The sequence below is a fragment of the Nerophis lumbriciformis genome, linkage group LG07, assembly GCF_033978685.3.
Source record: "Nerophis lumbriciformis linkage group LG07, RoL_Nlum_v2.1, whole genome shotgun sequence".
In the NCBI taxonomy this organism is placed as follows: Eukaryota; Metazoa; Chordata; class Actinopteri; order Syngnathiformes; family Syngnathidae; genus Nerophis; species Nerophis lumbriciformis.
The window spans coordinates 35,296,247-35,322,286 of record NC_084554.2 but is presented as its reverse complement, the minus strand read 5'-3'; the positions used below and the strand labels follow the sequence as shown (position 1 = coordinate 35,322,286).

Genomic DNA, 26,040 nt, shown 5'->3' with positions numbered 1-26,040 from the left:
TCAGAGAGTCCGATTCTCCTTTTGCCTCGCCTATTGTAGTTGTGCGCAACAAAAATGGTGATGTCCGTCTGTGTATTGACTACAGAAAGCTAAACCTCCAAACCATTAAAGACGCCTATGCCCTCCCCAACCTGGAGGAATCATTTTCAGCGTTGACTGGCTCAAGATGGTTTAGCGTGCTGGATCTCAAGTCTGGTTATTACCAGATTGAGATGAATGAAGCGGATAAAGCAAAAACTGCCTTTGTTACCCCGTTAGGATTCTGGGAGTTTAATCGCATGCCGCAAGGCGTTACCAATGCTCCCTCAACTTTTCAGCGCCTCATGGAAAAGTGCATGACAGATCTTCACTTGAAAGAAGTTCTTGTGTTCCTCGATGATTTGATTGTCTTTTCACAAACCCTGGAGGAGCATGAAAAGCGCCTGCTAAGAGTCCTTAACCGATTGAAGGAATATGGCCTCAAGTTATCCCTGGAGAAGTGCAAGTTCTTCCAAACCTCTGTACGGTACCTGGGTCATGTGGTGTCTGAGGAAGGGGTGAAGACTGGTCCAGAGAAGATTTCTGCCTTAAAGACCTGGCCAATTCCACGCACCCTGAAGGAGCTAAAATCATTTTTAGGATTTGCTGGTTACTACCGAAGGTTCATCCGGGGATATTCCGCAGTAGCCAAGCCACTGAATGACTTGACAAGGGGCAATACACCACCCCGTAGGACTGGACAGAAAGGGTCCAATTTCAAGTCACACGGCTCGAAACATACACCTTTTGGAGGAAGGTGGTCGTCAGAATGTCAGAGTGCCTTTGAAACCTTGATTGAGCACCTAACTACTGCACCTGTTCTGGGGTTTGCAGACCCGAAGAAGCCATACATATTACATACAGATGCTAGTGCCATAGGTCTCGCTGCAGCTCTTTATCAAGAGCAAGATGGTCATTTGAGAGCCATCGCGTATGCTAGTCGTGGGTTATCCACAAGTGAGTCGCGATATCCTGCTCATAAACTAGAATTTCTAGCATTGAAATGGAGCATTACAGCCAAATTTCATGATTATCTGTATGGTGCTAATTTTGTTGTGGTTACAGACAACAACCCATTGACATACATCCTGACATCTGCTCAACTTGATGCTGCCAGTCACCGTTGGCTTGCTGCACTTTCAACGTACACTTTCACGCTTCAGTATCGGACTGGCAAGCAAAACCTCGACGCTGATGCACTGTCACGCCGTTCCCATGATTCCTCTCCTGATACTTCCTCTGATCTAGATCTCGTCCGTCAGTTCACCGATGGGCACAGCAGTGAACCAGGATATGAAATTTCCCCAGAAGTCGTTGCGGCCATTTGCCAAAGTCGTCTTGTGAAAAACTGCAATTCAACCAGTTCTACCGATTACCCTCCCATCACACTGGTTGAGTCCATGACCACCTCTGCCAAAGCCATCCCTGAGAGTTATCTGGACGAAAATCAGCATGGGTTGCTGGTTGTGCCAGCCTTGTCCATTGAGGAAATCAGGGAGAAACAGAGATCTGATCAATCCATCCGAGAGGTCATTCACCAGTTGGAAACGGGAGAGCATGTACCCCCAACAGTGAGACACGAGCTTCCCGAATTGTCCTTGCTTCTTCGAGAATTGAACCGCCTGCAATTGGTGGATGGTGTCCTCTACAGAAGAAGGAAAGATGGAGATGAAGAACTTTTCCAGCTCATTTTACCTGAAGAGTTGAGGGCTTTGGTTCTGAAAAGTCTTCGTAATGACATGGGACACCTAGGTGTTGAGCGAACACTAGACCTCGTACGCTCTAGATTTTTTTGGCCACATATGTCAGTAGATGTTGAAACCAAAATCAGGACTTGTGACAGGTGTGTCCGACGAAAATCCCCACCAGAGAGAGCCGCACCCTTGGTTAATATCACCACCACTAGGCCACTTGAGTTGGTGTGTATGGATTTTCTATCTCTAGAACCTGACCAGAGTAACACCAAAGACATACTTGTTCTTACAGATCACTTTACTAAGTTTGCTGTGGCTCTACCTACCCCTAATCAAAAAGCACATACCGTTGCACGTTACTTATGGGACCACTTCATAGTTTACTACGGCATACCCGAGAAACTTCATACTGATCAGGGACCAGACTTTGAGTCTAAGCTCATAAAAGAACCCTGTGAGATTGCTGGTATTAAGAAGACAAGAACTACTCCATATCATCCACGAGGGAACCCGGTAGAGTGCTTTAACCGAACTCTATTAAGTATGCTTGGAACCTTGGAGCCCAAGCAGAAGAAGCGATGGAAAGAATATGTGAAACCACTCTGCCATGCGTACAATTGTACCAAGAATGATGTAACTGGCTATACACCCTATGAATTAATGTTCGGTCGCTCACTCCGCCTTCCAGTCGATCTTGCTTTTAGTCTTCCAGTCCGAGGAAAGCAGTCAAAGTCACATTCCCAGTATGTTGAGCATTTATGTTCCCGGCTCGAGCAAAGTTTCAAGCTTGCTGCTAGATATGCGCAGAAATCTGCAGAACACAATAAAAGAAGATTTGATAAACGAGTTACCCCATCTAGTTTGGACGTTGGTGGTCGTGTTTTAGTTCGCAATGTGAAACTGCGAGGAAAACACAAACTTGAGGATAAGTGGGAGCGTGAGGTATATGTCGTTCTCAGCCGTGCTGGTGACCTTCCAGTATATACAGTGAGACTAGAAAGGGATGACAAGGCTCCAACTCGAACTCTTCACCGTGATCTTCTCTTGCCCTGTGAGTCTCTTCCGAGTGATACTTTCCAAAAGTCTCCTGAGGCAACGCCTCCTCGCAGGCCAGTGACCCGAAGCCAGCAGCAAGAGACACCACTTAGTGAGAATCATGACAATTCTGAAGATGAAGATGATTGCCAATTACCTCTATTTGCAAACCTTTCACCTGGAACCTTAACTGTTGAAAAAAACATCCTACCATCACTTGACAATGCGCCAGAGTGTATACTTACTGAACCTGTGAAACCTTACTTACCTGATCTAGGGAAGTCCTCTGCCAATCCAGCCACATCGCCGCCTCCATCTGTGGGAGAAGATCATCAACACTTACCTGCATCCAATGAGCCTGTTAACTTTTCAGCTGAAGAACCTGAAATTGGAGAACAAGATAAAATGGATGGAGTAACGGAGAAGAGTGGCCAAGCAGAGACATCCCCAGAGTCTACCAACCCTGCCCTTACCCAATCGGTTGTGTTTGACTCTGAGGTTCTTAATGCGCCTGATGTTGAACCTGATGCTATTCGTCGTTCTTCAAGACAGCGACAACCCCCTAAGCGATTTGGTTATTCCACGTTGGGTAATCCTTTTATTTCAGTTGTTCAGACGCTTTTCCATAGTCTAGGAGATGCCTATGGTGAAATACTTGGTACCACCCCTGCAGGGAACTCTAGCTTAGAACTACCCGTTCACATTATATAGTATGCACACGGAGGTGCACTATCTTAAGGGGGGAGGGTGTAACGCAGGTGCCAAATTTATACCTTTTTGAATTTGACTGGTATGCTCTTGCTTACTAGTTACTCTTTGAGCGCTGTGCGTGCTTCCTGGTCACGTGACTGCCGCGGTCCAATTAGCTGGGCTTATAAGCCGGTAGCAGGAAGTGGCCAGCTGACAGATCGATTGTTTGCTCGAGAGCCGACTACCAGCGCCGGAGTTTTTTTTCTCTCTCTCATTAAGCTGTTGGCCAGGCTTTTCTTGTTTTGATGGCGAGCTAAAGAAAGGAGCATCTAGTCCAAGGAGTATTCTTGGAGGATTCCAGCCAGAAACCCCACCACCTGTTCGGTTTGGGCGGGTAGGAGGCTCTCGAGCCGACCCTTTACATTTTTTTTTTCCATCTTTAACCTGCAGTACACGAGCTGTACTGCCATCCTTTTTTTTTTAAGAACTCTAAGTCTGAACTGCGATTTATTCAGATCCAGAAATATTAATTAATGAAATTTGAATTGTATGTATGTATATAGTCACTGTTGTCCCGATTTATTTCATGTTGAATGGCCATTCAACTTATTGTATGTATATATCTGCTGTCCCTCACAAATTGTCTAATACACGGTGTCAAGCAAACTACAGTTTAAGCTCTGCCTTCTCTCTCCAAGTCGAAAACCCTAGTCTTCTGTTCTGAGCCCATAAAACCCCGTATATACAGTATTGCATTAAATTTGTAGTACGTATAGGTTACACACTACTACCGACCACGCAGTCTGATAGTTTATATATCAATGATGAAATCTTAACATTGCAACACATGCCAATACGGCCGGGTTAGCTTACTAAAGTGCAATTTTAAATTTTGCGCGAAATATCCTGCTGAAAACGTCTCGGTATGATGACGCCGGCACGTGACGTCACGGATTGTAGAGGACATTTTGGGACAGCATGGTGGCCAGCTATTAAGTCGTCTGTTTTCATCGCAAAATTCCACAGTATTCTGGACATCTGTGTTGGTGAATCTTTTGCAATTTGTTCAATGAACAATGGAGACAGCAAAGAAGAAAGCTGTAGGTGGGAAGCGGTGTATTGCGGCCGACTGCAGCAACAGAAACACAGCCGGTGTTTCACTGTTAACATTCCCGAAAGATGACAGTCAAGCTTTACCATTGGCCTGTGGAGAACTGGGACAACAGAGACTCTCACCAGGACTTTGAGTTGGATACGCAGACGCGGTACCGTGAGTACGCATGCAGCTGTGGCTTCCAAACATTTGATCGCTTGCCCGTACGTGCGTGCCGCTATGTGCATGTCACGTACATAACTTTGGGGACTTTGGAGAAATATATGTGCTGTATGAACTTTGGGGAGGTGAACGGTACTTTGGGCTGTGGGGGATTGAGTGTGTTGTGCAGGTGTTTGAGTTGTATTGGCGGGTTATATGGACGGGAGGGGGGAGGTGTTTGTTATGCGGGATTCATTTGTGGCATAATAATATAAGCCTGGTTGTGTTGTGGCTAATAGAGTATATATATGTCTTGTGTTTATGTACTGTTTTAGTAATTCCCAGATGAATATCAGGTCCCACCTGCCTCTCACAGCATCTTCCCTATCTGAATCGCTCCCACTGCCCTCTAGTCCTTCACTCTCACTTTCCTCATCCACAAATCTTTCATCCTCGCTCAAAATAATGGGGAAATCGTCGCTTTCTCGGTCCTAATCGCTCTCGCTGCTGGTGGCCATAATTGTAAACAATGTGCAGATGTGAGGAGCTCCACAACCTGTGACGTCACGCTACTCGTCTGCTACTTCCAGTAGAGGCAAGGCTTTTTTATCAGCGACCAAAAGTTGCGAACTTTATCGTCGATGTTCTCTACTAAATCCTTTCAGCAAATATATGGCAATATCGCGAAATGATCAAGTATGACACATAGAATGGACCTGCTATCCCCGTTTAAATAAGAAAATCGCATTTCTGTAGGCCTTTAAACTCTCTGGATGAATTGCAGGTATTCATATGTAAGACGACACCTATTCGCTGATTTTAAAGATAATATACACGTCTAATACATCACTATACAGTATTGATGAACAGGGGTGTTATGTGCCGGTCACCTGTGGTTTTTTTTGGCTGCAACAAAACGCTCATGAACAGTCGGTAAATGTGTTTTAAAAGGTGCCATATGTAATAATTTCATGTCAAGTCATCATTAAATGGCCCTGATATGTCAAAAGGCATTAATAAATCATGTTCCTTTTGAATACCTTTATACCTTTTTATTTCGATACCCCGCCCTCCACGGTTTGACCAATTAAAAAGTCTGTGAATGTGTCAAATCCAGGTTGCCAGTTACGCACCGCCCTTTTCGTCGAGCTACTGCCACTGGTAAAGTTACTAAACATGTCAGACCTTAGTAAATCTAAAAGGCGTCGTTACAATTCTCAACTTATTCATGACAAAGCCAGGAACAAAACGAGTATTTGTATCGGGGATGCCTTTGAAAGATGGAGACGATTGAAGGCGGAGAGGATTTTTTTCATCTGATGCCAAACTTGCTAATTTCTTCCTTGATAGGTAAGTAAGGCCTTTACGTTTTTTTATTACTTGTAATAAATGGAAATAGACATTTCGTATGTAAACTATATTGTCCAATACAGTCTATGATCTTGTCTAACAAAGCTAGCATGTTAGTGCAACGAATGCTTAGGAACGAAGCACCATCACACTAGTGTAATGCTTTTAGCATGCTAGCCCGGTCAATGACACATCGACATACAGGCTAACAGGGGAAATATATGCCTGTTCGTCGAGCTACTGCCACTGGTAAAGTTACTAAACATGTCAGACCTTAGTAAATCTAAAAGGCGTCGTTACAATTCTCAACTTATTCATGACAAAGCCAGGAACAAAACGAGTATTTGTATCGGGGATGCCTTTGAAAGATGGAGACGATTGAAGGCAGAGAGGATTTTTTTCATCTGATGCCAAACTTGCTAATTTCTTCCTTGATAGGTAAGTAAGGCCTTTACGTTTTCTTATTACTTGTAATAAATGGAAATAGACATTTCGTATGTAAACTATATTGTCCAATACAGTCTATGATCTTGTCTAACAAAGCTAGCATGTTAGTGCAACGAATGCTTAGGAGCGAAGCACCATCACACTAGTGTAATGCTTTTAGCATGCTAGCCCGGTCAATGACACATCGACATACAGGCTAACAGGGGAAATATATGCCTGTTAGCCTGTATGTCGATGTGTCATCCAACTGACAGGGCAAAATATATTTTTCGACAAATAAAACCTATGTGGATATGGGTAGTATCAGTGCCTATTAATTCTCAATATGCTGATATGCAGGGGAAATGGGTTTCAACATTAGCACGGCTAATTGGGTTTCTCGTACTGTATGCATTAGGCACATATGGGGTGGCATTTGCTTGGCACAATATCATGCATTACATGTAATGATTTTCTACTTTGTATTGACATGGTAGTAGGCTATATGATTTATGCGTAACGTGGTTTTTGTGTAACGTGGGTTAGCTCATAGAATCACACTCTGCACTGAAAGATGGTGATGTGTGTACATGGAAGACAATGCAGTGTCAGGTTGGATGCAACATGGAGTTATGCTGAACAAAATGTGGCGGGAATTTTACTGTTGCCCTTGGCTTGCCATCAAAGTAGGCCTATGCGATATGTGAAATAGTATATATTATTATATATAATATATTTCGATGGTGGTCCGTGCGGTCAAACTAGACATTTTAGCAGGGTAATGCCAACAATATGTCCCGACTACTGATTAAAATATAGCCGCGTAACTTTACAAAAACCTTTGGCTAATCAACATCAGTAAAATGTGGCATAATGACTTAGTAAACCACCTTGCAAGAAGCATAAACAAGAGAAACCTACAGCGTAGGACTCGTCGATTGCCATTTGAAGTTCCATGGAGTAGGATTCGGATTCGGCTGCGTATCTGGCAACCTCAGTCATGGAGAGTGGGAGGGGACTACAGAATTTTGACGTGATTGCAGTACCATTTCTGGCACCTTTAAGTGAAGAGACATTTTATTAAAACTCCACTTGCATAGATGACTTTTTTTTTTTAACAACTGCATTGTTCAAAGTACCCGTTGTTCATTCCTTCTTTGGAGTTGTATTTTTCCACATTTTAAGAGTCATTGAATGTGTCGTGACTAGTGATTGGATGAGTGTGGGGAAGACAGAAGGGTAAGTACAGTATGCACTTTAAGCAAGATGGTTGTAGATGTTTTGACGTGTTTTTTTTTTCTTTTCCAAGTGATTGTTGATCGACCACCTCCTCGTCATCCTTTCGATATCTGGGCAAAAGCTACAATATTTTATATACACAAATACAGCTACACACAAAAACATTGCAATCGAGGAGACTTGTAATTTAAATGGCGATGTTGGTAGACGAACAACATCTGGTAATCAAGTCCGCTCACCATCTCTCCAACACGAATACGTCGACAGCTCGTGTTTTTATACACTAAATAAATATATCCTGTTAAAAAAAAACAGCCCTTTTTTTCTTTGTCTCCAATTGCTTGTATTTCAACATTCTTCCCGGAAAACCAAGCAAGGGGCCTAGATCTTTCTGCATAAAGCAGATAGGAGCAAAAAAATCCAACTGTGCAAAGGAATAGATCTATACTTCATCAAAAAAGATTTGTCAAATGATATCAAGGATTTTCCGTCGGTGGAGTTCCCACATGTATTGAACTATCTTATGCTCCGATGTAATTTTACACGACAAAGCAGATGAAAACTTGGAAAAGCATGGAAGCCTACAACTTCTTTGTGTGTGGCTGGGTGAAGGAAATCGGTATCAAGAGTCTCTCGGATAAATCTTGCATCGTTTTTGCTCGGATAAGGTTGCATTTCATGATTCAAATTTGCGTCTTGCGTCCATATAAACAAACTAGCACTTGACAGCTCGACACCCGTGACTACATATCCATTTAACAAACAATTACTGAACTATCACCATATTTGATTTTTGTCTTGTTATCATATGTACTCTGACATATTTGTTTACAAAATAAACAGGAGGGGAGATGTAGAAGTACCTTTCCTGACAAAGTATAATTGACTCTGACTTTCTAGTTTCTGTTTGTTAAAAATTTAAATACAAATAATATCAAGATAATACTTCAATGGGAAACACTAAACGAGTAAAGCATTTAAAAAATATATCAAACAAAACATTAACGAAGTGGTCACCGCAAACTCGCGCGTTCTTCAAATCGGATCCCTTGTACTGGAGAGTGTGTACCACTTCTGTGGTCGTCTTTCAAAAAATTTTGCACTCTACTACCAGTACTCGTCTTGATTACCTCTCGAGAAACTCTGAAGAAATTATAATTTTTTACGCGATTTGAACGGCTCGTACAGCCAAAAACAACGCAAACATAGGGGCATTTTTCTTTGAGAAAGCCTAAATGGCGCCGAGTGCCCCTTGAGAACAGACGCTGTTCAACCACCACCCGTATTCAATGAGCTGGATGTGATGTTAGTAAACTCCAAGCAATATGATTATATATATATATAGTTTGTTATGGTTTTATTAAAAACTAAATATTTTTTACTTTATGACCACTTATTATTTAAATTCCCTTTAATTTTTAAAAACTTACTTATTTACTTGGCTTCCACAACATTTTTTGGATGGTGTATCAGCAAACAATTCACTTCATAATTAATCATTTAAATGAACACCTTCTTGTATTGTTTAGGTGTCTAACAGCACTAATGTACAGTCATCCCTCGTTAATGGATTTTAATTGGTAGCAGATGTTACTGGGCTAACCAAATTCCTGCCAAGTAGGAATTATTAATTATAGATCAAATATTTTGTTTAAAACCTTCTGAATACAGTTTTCAATATTATGAGGGCCCTGTAGTCATGAAATAACACTCTTTAGTCACCTTTACACTCTTTTATTCCAATAAAGTAATGCTGCCTGAAACTGAGCCAATCTATGGTCACGATACTGAACAGCATGATCTGATTGGTTTTGTCTTATTTAGTGGCTAATACTACCGTATTGTAGTATTGATATTTTAGTTCATTCAGCCATTTTTATGCTTAAAAAAAGCTTCACTTAGGTAAAAAAAAGTTGTAGGATATTCTTTAAAAAAATCTACGATGTGGTGAAACTGCATAATTTAAAGCGCAATGTGGCGAGGGACGACTGCATTCTAAATATTATCAGCAGTAATAGTAGTTCTGTCTGACCTGCTCCAGGCCAGCGTCGAGGCCCACGTGTCCCAGGTGGTTGATGAGGAAGGAGCGCGGGCAGTCGGAGGAGTCGCGTGCGAACAGCAGCCAGCAGAAGAGCGGCACATCTCGGCCAGCCCGCATATCAGCATGCAGCTCCACGGCGCGAGCCAACATCAGCAGCTTGAGTGCTTCAAGCATGGCCAGTTCCTCTTCGCATCCTTGGAAGATTGCCTCGCACAGCTGCAGACGCTCCTCGGCTGACGAACAACCAGCCGCTGCACGCCACTGTGGAGGTCGACAAGAATACAATAAAATAGGGACAAATTACAGATTTGCTCCCCAATTCAATTGTTTCTGTTAGAGACCGCCCGACAACGTTCCCTCTAAGGTGTGCACCTGCGCAATTGCGCACTGCTCACGCGTCCTCTGCGCACAGCAAATCTATGCCGGGCAAAAAATCAAATCCCACTCTAAACAAAATAAACAAATCGTTTGTTTTGTATGATTTTGCAATCCAACTGTGAGTAACAGGTGACGAAAGGCGGCCACAACAGATAAAACAATGTTTGTCAACACTTAAATTATTGCAACGTCTGTGGAGACACTTAAAGGAGGACAGGAATTCCATCGGTCCCTTTATTTAGCAAAATTGTTTGTCGGCCATAACCACACCAAAACAATGTGTAAAATACTTTTATCTAGCAAAACTGGTCGTTGTCTTCCGTACAAACCAAGCCAAAAGCAACTCTTTGTCATCTGTTATATCAACAGCAGTCGCTTGCTCTCTCTCTCATCTGCACCAACACATACACTATGGCAATTAGCCACTGGTGCGTTTATGGCCACACAAAAAGTTGGACAACTCCAACACTACACGTAAAGTGTAAATTTCAGGTCGTTTTACTATGACTCCTCAATCAGTGTGCTTATTCTACTGTCATTTGTTAAGAATGTTATTTCTTTTATATTAATCATGAAATTATGTTACAGGACTACATAATTGCTAATAAAAATATTTATTTTACGGACAGAAAGTACTTCATCTCATGCAACATGTGAATGTTTTAAGGTGAACTAAATGTGATCTCTGAAAGGGGTACACAATCTTTCCAAAGCAGGACCCCCACCAAGGCATAAAATACTATAGTGCATAGCTGATTAAAAAAAAACATTATCTAAGTGGGCCAAATCACATACAGTATATTAGAAAATAATCTTTTAAAATTGACTACTGTCGCTTGATTATAATAATAAGACATTTAAATTGTTATGTCAGGTTTGAGACAAATGTGCTGCTGGTATGACCACAGTGTGCACGTCTGTATTCCACTGAATGCTCAGGGTGTTTGTGCATTTGCTCACACACATGAAAAATTAGAGGGAACATTGCCGCCCGATATGTTTTTTTCAGGGCCAATACCGATTATTAGTAGTCAAGGAGGCCGATAACTGATATTTGGAGTCGATATTAATTTGCAATAAAAGTTAACTAAACATGAATAGTATACTTCAGTTAACAGCTGGACGAGGCTTCAAGTTGTTTTTTGCACATTTTTTTAGGAAACGGACCAGTAGCGACATAATGTTTTATGCAGCGTTTAAGTTGTGGTTAATTAAGCAGCAAAAAAACATCAGGGGATTTCACAAACACCTTTATTACGTGTGTCTAAAAGGACCGTCAACATTTGCAAAATATGGGAAATCTACTAGGAAAATTGGTAAAACTATGGGATTTCTTTTCTTCACAATAACTCGCGAATTACTCAATTTTATAGCAGTTTATGGATTAAGTTTCCTTGTGAAGAACCCTAAAATGTTGTGAACATTAAATAAAAAAAATTCTGGGCTCCTTCACAGAGCTTATAGTTAAGACATTTTTCAAGCTGGCTGACATAATTTCTTTCTGAATGTTACAGAAAGTTAAAGTACCAATGATTGTCACACACACTAAGTGTGGTGAAATTAACCTCTGCATTAGACCCATCACCCTTGAGCACCTCCTGGGAGGTGAGGGGAGCAGTGAGCAGCAGCGGTGGCCGCACCCGGGAACTATTTTAGTGATTTGACCCCCAATTCCAACCCTTGACGCTGAGTGTCAAGCAGGGAGGTAATGGGTCCCATTTTTATAGTATTTGGTATGACTCGGCCGGGGTTTGAATTCACGACCTACCGATCTCAGGGCGGACACGCTAGCCACAAGGCCACTGAGCAGGCAGAAGAAAATGTGTGAGCGGCTGCCTGTTCTCCTTTACTTATATAATAAGTCTCTTATTTGTCAAGATATTTACACAAGGTTTGGATTTTGGCAGAGAGACAAACAAAACGGGACCGGGAAGACGTCGAGAAAGAAGGACAAAAAGTGGATTTTCAGGCAAACTTCGTTTTGACAGGTAAGCAATAGAGATGTTCTGTAGGCAACCAACACTGCTTGAATGAGCGCCACAGTGAAAGCAGACTGGAGAAGAATTCTCACAAGAACTCAAATAAATGCCCTGTCAGATATCAAAACAAATTTGGGGAGAATTATTGGCAATGAAAGTAATTTTTATTACTAAATGAATTAAAAAATACAATTCACTAACTTTTCTTATGCAGGGCAAAAGGGCTTGAACAATCCTTCTTAGTATCTACTTCACTCATTTTAAATACTAGTATTGTATCTGCTGATGTAATTCTTTTTATTTAAAAAAAGAAAAGGCAGATACTGGTATACGTTAAAAATGCCAAATATCGACGCCGATAGTCGGTCGAGCTGTAGTTTTTTTGGCCATGCCCAATAAATCCAGGTAATTGCAAAGGGAGCTGCTTTAGAACAATTTGTCTCATACTACTACCAAATAAACAAGATGCAAGTGATATTGAATATCTGTATGGATGATACCTTATTTTGGAGGATTTCCACATAGCTTTGAAGCTGCTTGGTGACATCTGCCTGTATCACACACTCGCCAGGAAACCTCCACTGACTTATCAGACCTGACTGGGCCGCCAGTTCCTGTGGCAGCTTGTTCAAGACACAACACATAAATGTTTTTCAACAGTTGTGTAACAACAGTACGACTTTTCCAAAAGGTGTCAAAAATGCACAAAACAAGGCACAAGAGTTCATCTGTTAACGAATGACAAAGGATTAAAAGATCAAGTGTAATACGTCAAACTTTACTGTAAGTGGTTAATGTGGAGCAAAGCCACAGTAATGTTTTGCCATGTCTAACAGGGCAGGGAGGTGGTGTTACCATGGCGACGTCGTCCTCCAGCAGCCATGTCGGCACCTGAGCACTCTGGGAGAGCGCCTGGAACAAGGTGGCCCTCAGGGCGCAGTAGTTGTCCCCCCGAATTTGGCGCACACTGACAAAGCGCTGAGACATCTCCTTGTAACCCTGCGGCAGGGGCGTACACACACACGGGAAGTCTGCAACAACGTAGCAACACAATGACCTCAACAATAACACAAGCTGCAGGAACACACCTTTCTGATGAGCGCACTCTTGGCAGTGTGACCTTGCCACTCTCGCTCGCTGTACGACAGGATGTCCACAGGTGGACCCAAACTGCATCGGGCCTTCACTTTGGGAAAGGACACAAACGCTATCACTTCTATCCTGTTCTTTCTCCCTGTAATGTTTGTCTGCTCTTGAATGGGATTGTGCGGAAAATCTTACTTTCCCCTTCGGGATTATTAAAGTATTTCTGATTCTGATTCTATCAACACAACTATCGCTATGGTTTTTTGGAGTGAAAAGGTAACATAGTATTTAATTATTTTTTTTTACTTCACTTGATGATATTCTCATCCTATCTACTGTGAACTTTAAGTAGGAAGAACCAAACTGATGTTGACTGGTGTCCAATCAAAGATGCTTTTGGTAATTTGTGATCACCACTATTTTTTTTTTTACTTTACCAGTTACAATTCACAACCTCGTTTTTTTACTTTTGTAAGATCGGTGCATTCCCTGTTGCAAATCAGTCATGAGAACCCTAATGATTTTGAGTGGTGTTCAATCCAGGGTGTTTAAGCAAATTTGGGGACTCATTTTAGCATTTCTTAGTTGTAAATGACCAACTTTTAGGGATTGTTTTTTCATGTTAACGTAAGAACGCAATAGATAAAAGGTGCACGATAAATGGTATTTAAGTGAATGTGTGTCAGGTATTTGGGGTCAGTAGGTTCTATTTCATATTGCAACTTGTTATCTTCCTACAAAATCAGTGTGTGTTGATTGGGTGGTATCAGACAGAAGGTAGAGGAGGTATGTGGGAACTCACATGTGCATTCTAAGAGTGGTGCTGAGAGCGTGTTGTTATTGTGCGATGCTGGCTGATCATCCGCTCCACCGTACAAGTCTTTTTCTTTACTGCAACGACCCAAAAACAAAACTAAAACCAACACAGGTCAGAGAGACGTCATTTTTAAAGTATCCCCTTGGGCTCACACACCTGCTCCTTAAACCGTCTTCAGTCCTACTGACGTGCTCTACAACCCCCTCTGGATCATCTTCTTCATCTTCCTCCTCAATCTCAATATTTGTCTGATCCTCCACATGATCATTCTGCACGTATTCTGCCTTCATTTTCTCCTCATCCTCTGAGAGTTTTGGACAATCCCCGTCTTGCAGCTGATCCACAGCATGCTGGGAGATGTTCTCTGAGGAGACTTCTTCTTCTTCTTGACTGCAGAGAGGAAACATGATGTTTACTTTCACTGCAGTGAATAATCATCAGTGTCCACAACAACCATGGGGGACATCTGTCACAAACTGTGTTGCGCCTCTGCCCCCTGGTGGTCAGAGTGAGAACTAACACAAGATGATGTTTGTTTTTTAAGTCCAAACCCGCTGACCTGTGGCTGGCATCTTCTAGCGCTGTGGTCAGAGGCTCCTCAGCAGCTGCAGAAAGTGCAGGGCGTCTCTCTTGGCCAACGTGGTTCACTTCTTTGGACTTGTACTCTGAAGCATCAGAACCGTTGAAATCTTTTCCATCCTGGCCCTCCATGAGGGCTGCAGGGCTTTGATCTTCCGGATCCTCACTCACTAAACTAGGCGCAGCACGGAATGAAAAACACAGACAATGTTCAGCTGGTTTCTAATCTGAACAAATTACAACCTGATCAGATCACATTTCAATTCATCTCATTCAATTCAAACAAGGGTTGCAAACAACCTTTTTGACAGTCAACTAATCATCGACTATCTTAACGATTAGTCGACTTATCAAATTATAAAGCATACAAAAATTAAGTGGCTCTAATTTAGCCATCGACTTTTAAATTCAGCTTGAGGTATTTTAGGCACATGCTTACTAACAACAAAAATGACTAATTAATTCATAAATGGTTATTTATACTGTAATTATGTTGCTCGACTGGCTGTTACAAAATAAATAGAACTGTTAAACCTGTGTCCATTTAAACGCAAGGCCAGTCAAAGTGTTAAAAAAAAAAAAAAAGGACGGTTAGAATAGCAGAAAAAACAACAAACAATAAAACACCAAAACTATTACTTGCTCAAAAATAAACAAGCCTTTTGTGATGTGTTTGAAAAGCTGCACACAGGTATAATATTGGTTATTAACGCCTAGCATTGTTATCAATAACATAGACTTCATCCATCCATCCATTTTCTGCAATTTGTCCCTCTCGGGGTTGCAGGGGGGCTGGAGCCTATCCCAGATGCACTAGGGCGGAAGGCGGGGTACACCCTGGACAAGTTGACACCTCATCACAGGGCCAACACAAATAGACAGACAACATTCACACTCACATTCACACACTAGAGCCAATTTAGTGTTGCCAATCAACCTATCCCCAGGTGCATGTCTTTGTATAGAATTGTATCATTGATGAATTTTTAACATTTTAGCTGTCTAATATATTGTGTTTCATCTTATGATACCGGCGCATTGGTGCCAAATGTTGTGTTTGTGTGTGCGTGCGTCTGACTTTGGTTAATGAGCCTTTCTTTATTGCACTGCAAATTGAGGCTGCTTTAAAGTTTAGCTAAAGGACTATGGCTAAAATTATAGTTAAAAGTTATTTTTTACACAACTTCGTCTCAGACTTGTTCGCTAGCTAGCAAGGTAACAAGCCAACTATCTCACCAAGTAGAGACACTACTTTAAATGCTGCCGTATCACAGATGTGTCATAAAAACAAGATGTGCTTTGCAAAATGAGCAAGATATTCATGTCTTTAACAAGAATAGGAGGAAATGCTCTCACACTTTTACATATTTTCACCAGCGATGTTGTCTCGTCCCAAATTTTTTTTGCCAGTGACACATTTTATTGTCGACAATGTCCACGAAACGTTGCACCCCTAATTCAACACAATTCAAGATCCACCTCTCAACTTATTTATGAATTAATACATACTCGAACAAGCTATCTTATCTATGATTCCTAGTTTATTCTTAATAATTATTTTAATTTGTCATCACCTGCTTTATTCTAAAAATGGTAATAGTGTGCTAAAAATACTGATTGCAGTAGGTAACGGGCAACATTAAAACACACCAATCTAGGAATTTCAGGAAGGCAATACATTTTAATGCAATGTGTTTTGATTTATTTACTTTTTTATTTCCTCTCAATTATATAAATAATTTGTATTTATATAGCAAATACTGTATCTTAAAACTGGTTTTGTATTTCTATTTTTTTCATTTTTAAAATTTCGATTTTTTTTTTTTGCAGCTTTCTTTAGGTTAGCTTTTTTTGGCAAGTGAAATGTCTTCTTCTGAATCACTGAAGTACCACACAATTGACGCCAAGATTGTAGATAATAAATCTCTCCCCCACCCTTTGTCCCACCAGTTCTAAAATAAGCTTTTATTTGGTTTGGTTTGTTGTCTTTGTTTTTACATTCCATTTGCACTACTGGATCTCAATGTATTCTATTTTGCCATTTTATCTATTCTATTTACAACTTATTTGTATTGACCTAAGCTATTTATAACCTAGTAGGTTAATAATAGTAGGTTAAACCTACTATTATTATATCATCTTCTATTTAAAGTACTATGTACAAAGTTATTGTAGTACTCATTGGGCTAAATCTGGGACCTCGGGTACTAAATTCCATGCCATCTCATGTGTCCCATGTGAGCTGGTGTGACAATAAAGTTCCTTGAATTCTTGTTTACAATGAACCCAGGTAACGTTTACAGCCGTTTACAGCAGGGGTTCTGAACCTTTTATATCTCGGGGCCCTTTTTTCCCACCACTGAGGGGTCTGGGGCCCACTTGAATATTAAAACTGAATTAGTAATTTTGACTTGATTTTAATCCTATCTAACCTACTTACAGTTTACAATCTTGTCAAATAATATGAAACCATGTGTTCATCACAAATATTATTATTTGCAGTATACACCACATAAACCTTAGACTTAGGATAAGCTGATTAGAAAAATAAGTACTAAATACATATACTGCATTAAAAGAGACTCAAATAACTAACGAAAAATACATTTAAAAAAATGATGTGCTAAAATAAACACAATTAATAATGAATATGTTAAAGTAAACTGTCAATAAAATACATGTGCAAATGAAAATATAGCTTCACCACTTCAATTATATTTTTTGTGCTTAAGAATCTACTCTATGACATTAGCTCCAGACTTCTTTTGTTTGTTTGAGATTCTCATTTCTGCCACAGGCGGTGGTAAAAGTGCATTACAACTGAGTACTGCTGCAGCCTCCATGTGGCCCACAGCTGAGGAACAGATATTTTTGACGATCCTCTAAGGGGGGCGCTCCCCGTCCAACAATGGGGCCCGGAACAATAGTTAATAAACACTGGTTTATTGCACGAGCAGGAGAAAAGGAGCGCTTGATTTGCTCACCCTAACCCACTTACAGCAAAGTGCGGGTAATCTCGCCTCATTGGAGTTTTTTTTTGCTATTTAATCAGAGCTATTTTTAATGTTATCAGATATACCGATAATTATCTGTCTGATATTTATTGTGCACCCCTGCTCTTTTATCCTAGATGCCTACCATTTATTTTTTTAATATAAAAATAAAAGCTGACAAAATTTGGAGTTACATATTTTTCAGTGGCGTGCTATCATATATGTATTTTTTAATAATAGAAAATAATTAAATAAAAGGTATTAAAATGTACTTAATTCCATGCTAATCAGTAATTATGTTTAAGGATGAAAGTAAGACATCTTTCTACTTAATAGTGTTATCACCTGACTCACCAAGTTGACTCGGTTTTGATCTCTTGATGCGCCGTAGAGACGGTTGACTCCTGAGTGTCGGACAAAGCATCCTCATTTGTGCAAAGCTCCATAGCGAGGGTGCAGCCATTGGCCACAATGGCGCGGGTATCATCATCATTATCACCATCGTCGTCATGGTGACAAATTGATGTGTTTTTACAAGGAGAGTTTTGGTATTCCTCTGTTTTTTGTGCACCGCTATCTTGCATTTCTACCTCATTGGAGGCAGGAGGCTGCTCCACAGCTCCTGCAGGTGAATCTTCGGAGGCTGCACTTTTGTCATGAGGCGCCATATTTTCTTCTCTGGTGGCGTCTTCAGCGAGTGCATCAGCTTTGTCTGGACAAAGCCTAGACGTGTGCATAGCTTCCCTCTGCAAGGACCCGTTTTCCTGAGCGAAGATCGGCTCCGGCCCGCCGACGTCAGGGAGCAGCTTCACTTGTACGCCGCCATCGTCACCGCCTCCCTCTTTTAGTATGGCGTCGACTGTTGTCTTCCTATGGGATGCAACACAGACAACACCTCAACTAAACACCTTACTCAACATCAAAGCAAATCTCCTCGGTAGAGGTAATAAACATGGTCGTTGTCCCCTTGTGTGCCTGCAGAGGCAGCTTTTCATGAAAGCTCAGTTTTGATGATCACCTCATATCTTCATCTCCTTGAGGGCCGCAAGTTCCCACCACAGCTGTGTCCCCCGTGGCCGCCGCGGCTTTGGCGTCATCTTTGAGTAGACTGCTTCTTTCCTCTACACTGCCACAGGGACTCTCAGGGCGACAACAGCTGAGCCCCATCTGCGTGCTCCACGAAGGAGGTGGGACAGGGGGCCCCACGGGTCACCTCTGGTCCTGAGGAAGGTTAGAAGGTTTTACAAGACCATGGTGAGGAGGGTCAAATTAAGGATGAAACTTGGAAAGATCCATCCATCCATCCATTTTCTACCACTTATTCCCTTAGGGGTCGCGGGGAAAGATATTTCAGTGAATAAAATAAGCCTGAGTGACAATTTTACTGTTTTGTGCCGTTTAGTTTTTCCTTAAGCCATTTTGGCTGCGTTAAACAAACAAATGTCTAATAAAATTTGCCTAAAATGGAAAAAAAACACACAAACAGCGACACATTTGTTTCTCGTAGTGATAAATGTCCTAATGAAAATTAAATGTATGTTATACATAAAGTAACACAGTTCTGTATGTCAAAATTCCGGCTTTTAATTTAATTGATTTATTCGTGTCCACAAAATGGCCCTTCTCTTTCACATTCAAAGCATGCAGCACAATTTCACAGCCTGTGACGGTTTTTTGCAAGGGGGGAACGTTACTTACATGACATCTTTATTTAAGCGGGCATGCTGCAAATTTTGACATTGTGTATTATGAAGGCAGGGCCGATGAAACAATATCAATATATACCGCGATAAACACATAATCGATATCAATAAAAAATGGGTTTGATAAACTTTTGATATACGGTATATATTTTTTGGGGGGGCGGAAGAAACCAGAAAGAATAAAGCATGGTTGGTTGCATGAACAAAGGCCCTCATGGTATGGTAACCGAACAAAACAGGAAGTGATCAGTGAGCAATGGGAGGGACACGCTTAAAGCCAATCCTGTAACAGTATCAATTATCATTCTTGGTTGCACCATCATGCTGTTGATTCTCTGCATGGAGTGAGATGAGAAACTAAAACGAGTGCTCCAGACAGCGAATAAATTGTGCATAAAACAGAAAAAGTCAGCTCAACAGTATGGCAGTTTTTTGGATTTTTTTCAAACAGTTCTTTGCCCTGCTCATTTTCCTTTTTAGCCCTTGTCGGCTCCCTATTCAGATGTACGGAAACAACAGGTAGGAATTAAGGTGCCAGACTGTATCAATAAAATAAATAACAAAATATAACAAATGTGTTACTTTCAAATAATAACTTGGTCGAATAATATTTAAATAAAAATTACTGCAACACATTAATTAATTTCCATCCTTAAATAACAGACCAAATTAAATGTTACACAGACCACGTAACTTTTTGGCAGTAAACCTGCAAATAATTGTTCTTCTCAGTTCTCTCTGATTACATTTCCACACTTTGCGCTATTTGTTACACTTAATTAAGCATTTCTTACATATTCCTTATTTTTGCGCAGAGGTTATTGTGATTTTAGAATTGTGTTCATATTGATTAAGTGTTTTCCATGGTTGTGTTGACATTTCCTTTACTTTCTGCCTCGATAGCTGAGGGAATTATAATCAGAGGAAGGTTACATATTTCCAAAGGTTATTAAAAATATAATTAATTACAAATATTGACCAAGATAGAAAAACTTATATCACAATACAGTTTTCAGCCATAATCGCACAGCCCTAAAACTAAAACAATCCTGTATGTCAAAATTCCAATTTGCGCGACCGGCCCTTCAATTTAATTGTTTTATATTTGTCCACAAGATGGCGCTTCTCTTTCCCAATTAAAGCATGCAGCAAGATTTCACAGCTTGTGATCAACGTTCCCTCTAGAGTGCGCGCCTGCGCAATTGCGCACTGCTGACGCGTCCTCTGCGCACAGCAAATCTATGCCGCGTACAAAATCAAATCCCACTATAAACAAAATAAACACATAATTTGTTTTGTATGATTTTGCAATGCAACCGTGTGCAACAGGTGACGAAAGGCAGACACAACAGATAAAACAATGTTTGTCAACACTGTTAAATTATTGTAACGTCTGTCGAGACGCTTTAAGGAGGACAGGAATTCCATCGATCCCTTTTAATTAGAGAAATTGTTTGACGGCCATAACCACAACAAAAAAAATTTAAAATACTTCTATCTAGTAAAACTGGTCATTGTCTACCTTACAAACCAAGCCAAACGCAACTCTACAGGTAAAAGCCAGTAAATTAGAATATTTTGAAAAACTTGATTTATTTCAGTAATTGCATTCAAAAGGTGTAACTTGTACATTATATTTATTCATTGCACACAGACTGATGCATTCAAATGTTTATTTCATTTAATTTTGATGATTTGAAGTGGCAACAAATGAAAATCCAAAATTCCGTGTGTCACAAAATTAGAATATTACTTAAGGCTAATACAAAAAAGGGATTTTTAGAAATGTTGGCCAACTGAAAAGTATGAAAATATAAAATATGAGCATGTACAATACTCAATACTTGGTTGGAGCTCCTTTTGCCTCAATTACTGCGTTAATGTGGCGTGGCATGGAGTCGATGAGTTTCTGGCACTGCTCAGGTGTTATGAGAGCCCAGGTTGCTCTGATAGTGGCCTTCAACTCTTCTGCGTTTTTGGGTCTGGCATTCTGCATCTTCCTTTTCACAATACCCCACAGATTTTCTATGGGGCTAAGGTCAGGGGAGTTGGCGGGCCAATTTAAAACAGAAATACCATAGTCCGTAAACCAGGCACGGGTAGATTTTGCGCTGTGTGCAGGCGCCAAGTCCTGTTGGAACTTGAAATCTCCATCTCCATAGAGCAGGTCAGCAGCAGGAAGCATGAAGTGCTCTAAAACTTGCTGGTAGACGGCTGCGTTGACCCTGGATCTCAGGAAACAGAGTGGACCGACACCAGCAGATGACATGGCACCCCAAACCATCACTGATGGTGGAAACTTTACACTAGACTTCAGGCAACGTAGATCCTGTGCCTCTCCTGTCTTCCTCCAGACTCTGGGACCTCGATTTCCAAAGGAAATGCAAAATTTGCATGGTTGGGTGATGGTTTGGGGTGCCATGTCATCTGCTGGTGTCGGTCCACTCTGTTTCCTGAGATCCAGGGTCAACGCAGCCGTCTACCAGCAAGTTTTAGAGCACTTCATGCTTCCTGCTGCTGACCTGCTCTATGGAGATGGAGATTTCAAGTTCCAACAGGACTTGGCGCCTGCACACAGCGCAAAATCTACCCGTGCCTGGTTTACGGACCATGGTATTTCTGTTCTAAATTGGCCCGCCAACTCCCCTGACCTTAGCCCCATAGAAAATCTGTGGGGTATTGTGAAAAGGAAGATGCAGAATGCCAGACCCAAAAACGCAGAAGAGTTGAAGGCCACTATCAGAGCAACCTGGGCTCTCATAACACCTGAGCAGTGCCAGAAACTCATCGACTCCATGCCACGCCACATTAACGCAGTAATTGAGGCAAAAGGAGCTCCAACCAAGTATTGAGTATTGTACATGCTCATATTTTTCATTTTCATACTTTTCAGTTGGCCAACATTTCTAAAAATCCCTTTTTTGTATTAGCCTTAAGTAATATTCTAATTTTGTGACACACGGAATTTTGGATTTTCATTTGTTGCCACTTCAAATCATCAAAATTAAATGAAATAAACATTTGAATGCATCAGTCTGTGTGCAATGAATAAATATAATGTACAAGTTACACCTTTTGAATGCAATTACTGAAATAAATCAAGTTTTTCAAAATATTCTAATTTACTGGCTTTTACCTGTATGTCATCTGTTATATCAACAACAGCCGCTACAATCATGGCAATTAGCCACTGATGCGTTTATGGCCACACAAAAAATTGGACAATCCCAACACTACACATTAAGTGTAAATTCCAGGTTGTTACACTATGACTCCTCAAATCAGATGTGTGGTAATTCTACTGTCATTTATTAAGAATGTAAATTTTTGGATATTAACCATGAAATTACGTTACTAGATTACTGAATTGCTAATAGAAATATTTATTTTACAGACAGAAAGTTACAGGAATGTACACTTCAACTCATGCAACATGTGAATGTTTTAAGGGGAACAAAATGTGACCTCTGAAAAGGGTACACAATCTTTCCAAAGCAGGGCCCCGACCCCGGCATAAAACACTATAGTACATAGCTTATAAAAAAAACTATATTTAAGTGGGCCAAATCACTTATATTAGAAAATAATTTCATGAAAATGACTACTGTCACTTGATTATAATAAGACATTTAAATTGTTATGTCAGCTTTGAGACAGACGCACTGCTGGTATCAGTGTGCATTTCTGTATTCCACTGAAGGCTTAGGGTGTTTTCGCGTTTGCTTACACACATGAAAATTTAGAGGGAACATTGCTTGTGACTGTTTTCTGCAGTTACTTACATCAGCATCTCCAACCACCGGTCCGGCGACCAGTACCGGTCCGTGATGCATTTGTTACCGGGCCGCACAGAAACATTAATTAACTTATAAACTACTGCTGTCCCACTAAACACATCAATAAGCTTGTTAATATATGTATATTACAACTCCTTTGTTATAGTACATAGGACAATGCACATTACTGGACATATAAAATGGTAATGTAGCAGACAGATCATGGCCAAAGGTTAATTTTTTTGTGCTAATTTTTTTCCTGTTTTATCTGCCACACGTAGAAAGCCGGTCCGTGAAAATAATGCATACATTAAACTGGTCCCTGGTGGAAAAAAGGTTGGGGAAACCTGACTTACATGACATCTTTATTCAAGTGGGCATGCTGCAAGTTTTAACATTTTGTATTATTTTCTTTCTGACTTCTTTAATAATAATATTAAACTTGTTTATAACTGGTGAGAAGCAATGAAAGTGTCAGTATTGGCCCAACTTATCCCCCAAAACTGTAACAATAGTTTTCAGAACTACACAAAATATATAAGCAGTTGAGCATTAATATAGCAGCAGTAATATATTACAACTATAAGCAGTGAAACTCCAAAAATATGTGAAAAATAAATAATTTAGTGAGAAAAAATATGACACGTTTAGTAATAACACTGAAATGTTTTTTGAAATATACACAACTTTTCAGCCTTCAAAAAATACAAACTAGAAAAAAATATTGACCTCCAAATCAATTAAAATGTTGTAGCAGACACCGAAATTATATGATTCTGTACAGATTATATGCATACTTAGGGCTGAAGAAGTTTAAATATATATATATATATATATATATGTATGTGTGGGGAAAAAAATCACAAGACTATTTCATCTCTACAGGCCTGTTTCATGAGGGGGGGTACCCTCAATCGTCAGGAGATTCTCCTGACGATTGAGATGAAATAGTCTTGTGATTTTTTTCCCCACACATACATATATTGCGCTCTACTACGGTATCGAGCACTATTTTTTGGATAACCTTATTAAGACATATATATATATATATATATATATATATATATATATATATATATATATATATATATATATATATATATATATATATATATTTACAGTTGACATTTCGACGTCAGGGTCTAAAGTATTGGGGTTAATCACTGTGCATCCGATTTGTACAATTCAGCAACATTGCAACACCACATTCAAGCGTTATTAATAACCTAATAGGAAAAAAAATGTTTAGAGGGAACATTGCTTGTGACTGTTTTCTGTAGTTACTTACATGACATCTTTATTCAAGTGAGCACGCTGCAAGTTTTGAATCTGTGTATTGTTTTCTTTCTGACTTATTTAATAAAATATTAATCTTGTTTATAACTGGTGAGAAGCAAACCCATTAGAGTCAATTTGTCAGTATTGGCCCAACTTATCCCCCAAAACTGTAACAATAGTTTTCAGAACTACACAAAATATATAAGCAGTTGAGAATTAATAAAGCAGCAATAATATATTAGACTTAGACTTACACAAACTTTAATGATCCACACAGTAGTTCAGTTACAAAGGATGGACAGTGTAAGGATGGAAAGGATATTGTAGGTTACATTACATATTACAACTCTAAGCAGTGACACTCCAAAAATAGACGTATAAAGTAAATAATTTAGAGAAAAAATATGACACGTTTAACTAATTAGTAATAACATTGAAGTGTTTTTTGAAATATACACAACTTTTTTAGCATTCAAAAAATACATTATCTTGACCTCCCAAATCAATTGAAGTGTTGTAGCAGACACCGAAATGATATGATTATGTACATATTATATGCATACTTAGGGCTGAAGTAGTTTATATATATATATATATATATATATATATATATATATATATATATATATATATATATATATATATATACATATATATATATTTACAGCTGACATTTTATGACGTCAGGGTCTAAAGTAAATATCGGGGTTAATTACTGTTCATCCAATTTGTACAATTCAGCAACATTGTAACACCACATTAAAGCGTTATTAATAACCTAATGGGAAAAATAAGACTAAAAAGAGACATACGATACCTGGGAAGACGAAGAAAGCTAACGAGCGTCCAACCATGAAGCACAGGTGTTTGTTTCGCTTGAGTTAGCTCAAGTTAGCTAGCAGGTAGCTAGCCTTCGTCAACTTAAAACCAGCAGTTTGGAGTAAGCGCCCGTCGCTAGAAGCACCATTGCCGCATTGATAGTCTTGGATACTCACACGACTCACCGCCGTTAAGGTGGAAGGCTTTTTTTAAATTGGAAAAAAGCAGTTTTGTTGGACGGTGTAGGAGGCGGAACATCTGTTGGTGTGAGCCCCTAGCATTATGGAGGGAGCAGGGGGGTCACGGCTCCGGCTGCTCGTGTGACGTCATTGCGGGATGCGCCGAGTGGTGCTGCGTTCAAACACGCCTCGGAAATAAAAGTACTCACCCGCTTGTCAATATCGATCTGCTAAAATCCAACGATGAATAGAATAGAATAGAAAGTACTTTATTGATCCCTGGGGGAAATTCAGCACCACAGTTCGCTCACATTAGACAATAATAATAATAAATAATATAAATAATATAATATATATGATATATATGAATAATATAAATATATTCTACATATATTCTACATATATTCTACATTTAAGTGCAGTCAAGAAGGAACATATGCATTATACAGATGCATATGTTTATGCATTTTTTTTACATATATATATATACATATATATATATATATAATAGATTGCATGAGACGTAATCGCTCCTCCTGGGGTACGGGTAGAGTAATGTTTTTGCAACAGTTGTACAGTATTAATTAACAATAATATGTAAGCAATGTGCTCAAAAGTTGGGAGGGAGTTATCGACTAACATTTTTGTAGCAAATTCCTAGAAAGAGCAGGGAATTTCTGTATACAGAGAATCGTTGACAAGCGT

The 26,040-nt window shown here is 39.9% G+C and overlaps 1 protein-coding gene across 4 annotated transcripts in view; it reads right to left on the bottom strand.

Moving 5' to 3' along the window:
• The window catches only part of LOC133609588 (uncharacterized), a 31,675-nt gene extending 6,189 nt beyond the window's left edge, over positions 1-25,486 (bottom strand). The window contains exons 1-11 of one of the 4 annotated variants that reach the window (XM_061965317.2): positions 25,342-25,472; positions 25,155-25,257; positions 18,599-18,801; positions 17,935-18,450; positions 14,568-14,762; positions 14,165-14,398; positions 13,994-14,082; positions 13,194-13,291; positions 12,961-13,104; positions 12,606-12,728; positions 9,740-10,009 (exon numbers count right to left, since the gene is read on the bottom strand). In XM_061965317.2, coding sequence (XP_061821301.1) covers positions 9,740-10,009; positions 12,606-12,728; positions 12,961-13,104; positions 13,194-13,291; positions 13,994-14,082; positions 14,165-14,398; positions 14,568-14,762; positions 17,935-18,450; positions 18,599-18,747 — 1,818 coding nt within the window. In that variant the 5' untranslated portion in view covers positions 18,748-18,801; positions 25,155-25,257; positions 25,342-25,472. Of the gene's footprint in view, positions 1-9,739; positions 10,010-12,605; positions 12,729-12,960; positions 13,105-13,193; positions 13,292-13,993; positions 14,083-14,164; positions 14,399-14,567; positions 14,763-17,934; positions 18,451-18,598; positions 18,802-25,154 lie in introns of all 4 variants that reach the window. The other 3 variants (XM_061965316.2, XM_061965315.2, XM_061965318.2) reach the window with 3 other exon arrangements.
• Positions 25,487-26,040: the final 554 nt, after the last annotated feature.